Source organism: Bos taurus, chromosome 8 (assembly GCF_002263795.3).
Source record: "Bos taurus isolate L1 Dominette 01449 registration number 42190680 breed Hereford chromosome 8, ARS-UCD2.0, whole genome shotgun sequence".
Taxonomy (NCBI): domain Eukaryota; kingdom Metazoa; phylum Chordata; class Mammalia; order Artiodactyla; family Bovidae; genus Bos; species Bos taurus.
In genome coordinates this window covers 60,076,651-60,082,821 of record NC_037335.1, presented here as the reverse complement: position 1 = coordinate 60,082,821, position 6,171 = coordinate 60,076,651, and the positions used below count along the sequence as shown (strand labels likewise).

The 6,171-nt window shown below is 50.3% G+C and overlaps 1 protein-coding gene across 1 annotated transcript; it reads left to right on the top strand.

Annotated features, from left to right (window-relative positions):
* The first annotated feature begins 595 nt into the window (after positions 1-595).
* OR13J1C (olfactory receptor family 13 subfamily J member 1C) lies at positions 596-1,534 on the top strand. Its single transcript, NM_001390214.1, has one exon. It carries the CDS (start codon positions 596-598, stop codon positions 1,532-1,534), a length of 939 nt encoding a protein of 312 aa, NP_001377143.1.
* Positions 1,535-6,171: the final 4,637 nt, after the last annotated feature.

Here is a 6,171-nt window from a genome sequence, read left to right as displayed (position 1 = left end):
CCCAGTGATTCTCAAAGTGTGGTCCCCTGACCAACAGAACAGCATCACTCAGACTGAATAAGATAGAAACTGTGCTTTCACAAACTTTCCAGGTGATTCCCATGTAATCCTTACAGGTGATTCTAAGATTTGAGGACCTTCCATCCAGCCCATTGTTCCCAAAACTGTGCTGCTAGAATACTTATTTGCAGGAGGTTAACGGGTGCTCTGTAAAAGGAGGATCTATGGTCAAATAAGTTTGGGAACTACCTACTCTCTGCATCACTTTCAGAAAGTCACCAATCACAGTGGTGTGATAACGACTCTGAGAAGTTCCACAGTAAATTCTTTGCTTTTGATTAATCCAACGTTGTTTCAAATTGCTTTTTCAGATTGCCCACATTTCCATTAACACTCTCTTAGAGAAATTCTGACCCACCTCATTCCTCATTTTTCACGTGGATCTATTGAAGATTGGAAGAAGTATGGGGACTGCCCAGAGTTTCAGAGAGAAAGTGTGTCAGGGATCGAAAAGCCCTAGCAATACGCTTCACCCATAAACCCTGCACCCTCTTTCCCTGCCTCCTAGCCGTGTGTCCCTCCAGAGCTCTGTGATATGGAGCCAGTCAACAGCACAGAGGTGTCTGAGTTCTTCCTGAAAGGATTTTCAGGTTACCCTGCCCTGGAGCACCTGCTCTTCCCTCTGTGCTCAGCCATGTACCTGGTGACCCTGCTGGGGAACACAGGCATCGTGGCAGTCAGCGTGCTGGATGCCCGCCTGCACACACCCATGTACTTCTTCCTGGGCAACCTCTCCATCCTGGACATCTGCTACACGTCCACTTTTGTGCCCCTGATGCTTGTCCACCTCCTGTCAGCCCAGAAGACCATCTCCTTTCTTGGCTGTGCACTCCAGATGTGTCTGGGTCTGTCTACAGGCTCCACAGAGTGTCTGCTGCTCACCATCATGGCCTATGATCGCTACCTGGCCATCTGCCGGCCACTTAGGTACCCCGTGCTGATGAGCCACCGGCTCTGCTGGTTGCTGGCGGGAGCCGCCTGGGTCTTCTGTCTCTTCATGTCAGTGACTGAGACAGTCATCGCCATGAGGCTGCCCTTCTGCGGCCACCGTGTGGTCAGTCACTTCGGCTGTGAGATCCTGGCAGTCCTGAAGCTGGCCTGTGGTGACACGTCCATCAGTGAGGTCTTCCTGCTGGTGGGTGCCATTTTGCTGCTGCCCGTGCCCCTGGCCTTCATCTGCCTGTCCTACACGCTTATCCTGGCCACCACCCTGAGGGTACCCTCAGCCGCCGGGCGCCGCAAAGCCTTCTCTACTTGCTCAGCACACCTGGCCGTGGTGATGCTTTACTACGGCACCGTCATCTTCATGTACATGAAACCCAAGAGCAAGGAGGCCCGTATCTCTGACGAGGTCTTCACGGTCCTCTATGCTGTGGTCACACCCATGCTGAACCCCGTCATCTACAGCCTGAGGAACAAGGAGGTGAAGGAGGCCGCCAGGAAGGTGTGGGGCAGGATACAGACCTCCAGGTGAGGGAGACCAGGGCTCCTGCAGGTTAACAGCTCAGGTCTGCCTTCGCCTACAGAGAGGATGGGTAGGGCACAGGGTTGGGGGTCTGGAATCTTCAACCCAGAAAGGCAGCACCACCTCCCACTGATCCTGCCACAGATCCGAGCTCACAATTCCACCTTTGTTCCTTCCCCAGGCAGAGCCCTGGGCCAGCTCTCAGCATCAGTCTCCGCTACTTGACACCAGCCTCCCGGCTGGACTCAGGATTTCAGTCTTGTTCCAGCCAATCTATCCTCCAAGGGTCATCCAGAGGGATATTTCGGAAAAGTCTATTTGATCATGTGTCTCTCTTGGCTAAAACCCCTGAATGGCTCCCAGAGCTCTCAGGATGAAGTGAAAGGGCTTTGCTGGGGGTATTCTAGACCCCTGTAGCCTGGCCCTGCTGGACATGACCAATCCCCTTCCCCGCCCTGTGCCCCACAGACTCCCTCCTGTCAGCCACACACACCAACCCGGCAGGAGCCTTGTGCTCCCAGCAATACCCGACTCTGTGCCCTTCTTGGTTCTTCCCACAAGGCAGCCCCCAGCCAGCACACAGCTCCCTGTGTAAAAGGACTATCTGATCCTCGAGGCCTGTCTTTTTATTTTTAAAATGTAATTCCCTACGCTACACATGAGGTCCTTGTTGTTTTCCTATTTTACATAGAGTACTGTAAATCTGTTAATCCCCAGCTCCTGATTTACCCCTCCCCCACCTCAAGGCCCATCTTGAATGACACCTCCTCCAGGAAGCCTCCCCACTCTGCACCTCTCACTGTGCTCCTCCTGCTTTATTTCAGTGTTGCTCTAAGAGCCAGTAATACCGGATTTCACTCTGTCCCAAGGTCTGGCCCTGCCCAACCCCAAGCCCACACCGGTTTCTCAAATAAACAGAAAATACATCAATGTAGGGCAGAGCCTGGGGTCCTCCCCAAATCTGAGCAGAGCTGAGATGAAGTTCACAGATGACAGGCACAGTCTAGTGCCTGGGGAGCTCACAGCAGAGGCAGTGCCAAGGCCCAGCCTCCACGATTTCCAGCCCAGCCCAGGCCCTGGGACGCTGGTCACCGGAGCAGTGGAGGGTCTGGCTTCCTCTGTCGCTTTAGCAGCAGCCGCTCCACTGCCTCCCTGCCGAGCGTCCAGGCTTCATGTGGCCTTGGGGAGACTCTGCTTCACCCGTCTTCAACCCATCTACTAAGACCCTGCCATTTCCACCTCTTCCTGGAGCTCAGCCTCTTCCCAGGTTTGAACACACAGAGGAAATGGACTCAGGCTTGACAGCATCTCCATTCCCTGCCCCCTCTGGCCTCAGTGGTACCATCTTGTGTGATGGGAGAGCTCGGCCGCCAAGCAGCAGGCCAGCTCTCCTGCGCCCTGTAGGTAAGCACAGTGCTTCTCTGAGCCCTCAGGTACCCTCCAGTCCGTCTTCCTGCTTCCTCTGCTGGTCAGAACAGAGGCACAGAGGAGAGCAGCGCAGCCCACAGCCCACAGCTGACCAAGCCTGGGCGAAGCTTCTGCAGAGATGTTCTGCTAGGCCTTTGATGCCATGACAGGAGTTTGGACTTTATGCTGTGGGGACGGGAGTTTACAATCACACTTCCTTTTAGCAGGGTCACTGATTAGACACCATACTTCACCCATGAAACTGCAAAGAATTTTTCTGACATATATCGCTAACTATTGTGCGGTGAAGCAGCATATATCATACACAGCTGGGGAGGGTGTGAATAAATTTATATGAACTTCCTGCCAATTAAGTTGTGCATATGAATCAAGAGACTTGAAAACTTCACACGCTTTGACCGAACACCTCTACTTTTAGGAACTAGTCGGAGAAAATTGTTACAGGTACAAAGATTTGTCTATTTATCTATATGTCATTAATCAGAGGGGTATTTTTGGTAATACCAAATTCTAAGACTCATAATGTCTAACTAGAGCAGAATGTGTAAATAAATTCTGGTCGAGCAAAATGATGGATTGTGACACAGCCATTGTAAATCTTATTTTTTGAAGAATAATTGATGAAGGGAAATGCTCACACTGTAATTAACATAAAAAAGGTTGAACAAGTAACTTTGTACTCAATATAATCTCAATTTTTTTTTTATAATCTCAATTTTTAATGATATTTTCTTAAGGATATATGAATAAGTATGTATATAGAAATTCCTGGAAAATTAGGACAAAACATTAACTAACAAATGTTTCCTACAGGTGATGGAGTTACAGATTAATATTGCTTTCTGAATTATTCTTTCCAACCTTGTTCAATAGTTCTAAAATGAACATGACTTAGAACTTAAAAGAAGTATTATTTTTGAGAAATGGAAGATCACGTGGCTCCAGATAGAGCACAGAGGGGAAGCGCCCATGCCTGAGGGCAGGAAGTGAGGAAGCATGGATGGGGCCTGAGCCAGGTGGGCGGTCAGGCAGAGAGCCTGCAGCTGATGTCCTGGGGACATCAGGCTGACGGCAGAGGCAGCTGAGGAAGGAGGAGACTTTCGTTTGATGCTTGAGCTTCTGGGGATTTTGGATGGATATCGCGTCACCTTGAGTGACGCCCTGAGAAATAAGGAAGAAAAGAGTAGGCTGGAGGTGGCGGGAGGGCTCGGGGGAGCTTGTCTGTGGGCATCCACGGAGTGGCAAGACGGTCCTGTTCCTCAGCAGTTAGAAAACAAGTGGTGACAGTCTTCCAGTGTTTTATTTCGACCTGTGTTGTTGACAAAAAGATATTCCCAGAGACATATCACAGTTTATTCAGAAAATGTGCAATTGCTGCCGCATTATTTAAGGCTGTTTTTAGTCCTAAGCTCTGTCAAGTTGTCATCGTTTCTTGTGAAGGAAAGAGAAAGGCACAGCAAGGGAAACATGAAAGGGGACCTGCAGAAACTCACACACCCAGCGCAATCACTGGCTTCACATGCATCACAGGGGCCCAGGGCCTCACCCTGTACAGCAATTCCCTTTCCTTAACCTTCCCCGGTGGCTAGTGGTCAAGAACCTGCCTGCCAGTGCAGGAGACACAGTTTCGATCCTTGGGTGGGAAGATCCCCTGGAGAAGGGAATGGCAACTCCAGTATTTCTGTGTAGGAAAGCCCATGGACAGAGTAGCCTGTTGGGCTACAGTTCACAGGGTCACAAAACTCACAAAAAGAGTCAGACACAACTTAGCGGCTGAACTATAACAACAACCTTTCATGAGCACAGGTTCCCACGGCACTCCTGCCAGGAGACACCCCACTTCATAGCCCCCAAGGTTGAGGTCCAAGGGCAGGGCTGCAGTGAGACCCAGTCTTCAGATTCCTGTCCAGTGTCTCTCCTGTGCCCACCTCACCCAGCCAGGCCCTCCTGGGGCAGCACAGGGAACCTGGAGTCTTTGAAGCCACATTGTGCCAAGTCTGCAAACTTGTGTCATTGCAGAGTCTAAACTTTAAATTGGGCAGGGACTACGAGTCCTGGAAGGCAGGGAGCAGGAGAGATGGCTACGTGGCAGGGGACCAGGAGGCTGGGCCTCGGGAGCTCGGGGCCTCGATCCTGGCTCACCCAGCACAGTGTGTCTGCTGGTAATGAACTCAGCACTCCCTCACCCTGCTCTCCCAAGCCTCAGATCACCTCACCTGGCAGCTTCTCCAGCCACCTGCCTGCCCTAATGTCACTGGACAACAGGTAGGAAGCAAGGAAAATCCATCTAGCATGTTGACTATTCTCATGAAATCTTTTTTCATCATACAGAAACCAGAATACCTGCTTAGAGAAGGGAACAAAGTCACACTATAATATCCACTTCACTTGCTGAATACTTACCCTGTGCAAACATCCGTGCTAACACCTTTCACTGAATCCTCAAACTCCCCCACAAGAAAATACTATTCTTATCCCTACAGGTAAGGAGGCTGAGACTGAGATAGCCAATAGCAAGTGGCAGGTCTCAGACTTGGGCTTGGCGGTCTGACTCCAAAGCCCACACTCACCGGCTCTGCCATCACAGTGTGGAGTGATCCGGGAAAACAGATGAGGGAATTTCTGGGTCATTCTAACAGGAGCTTCTTCTTCTGCTCCTCAACTTCCTTTTAAAATCATGTCTGAAGCTTAAAATAAGAATGAAATGGTTCAAACTAGATTTACCAGCCAATGAAACATGATATTTACCTGGGTTGGAAGTTGCTAGAACGATGAGGGAATATTTCGGGGATGGTACAGAGTGTAAGAAACCACATATTGAATGATTCCATTTCACACAAGGAGAAACTCAATGAAGGTCATAGAGCAGAAGGGGAACAAGGGCAAGAATCAAACCTGGACCCCTCACTCCCAGTCTAGGGCTCCTTCCAGGGCATCACCTTGCCTCTCAGAAGGGCTACAAGTGGGGAGAGAGTTAGACAGTGATTGTCTGTGAACCTGACTTTCCAGGACATGATGAAATGACAGACCTGTCAAACAGATGCTATATTGGTTTCCTGAGTCTACTGCAAAACACCATTGTCCCAAAATGCTCTGCAGCCTGTCTGGTCCTCCTCCTCTGGGCATTTGTAGGATTACACAGGGCAGCAGGCTGTGGACAGATGGGACACATGTCGCTTTTGAATCGGAGCCGTGACCTGCTGGCGTGAGATTCTCTG

Bases quoted from the DNA above. Each gene is read 5' to 3' on its own strand.
- OR13J1C (NM_001390214.1), top strand. From the start codon at position 596: ATGGAGCCAGTCAACAGCACAGAGGTGTCTGAGTTCTTCCTGAAAGGA.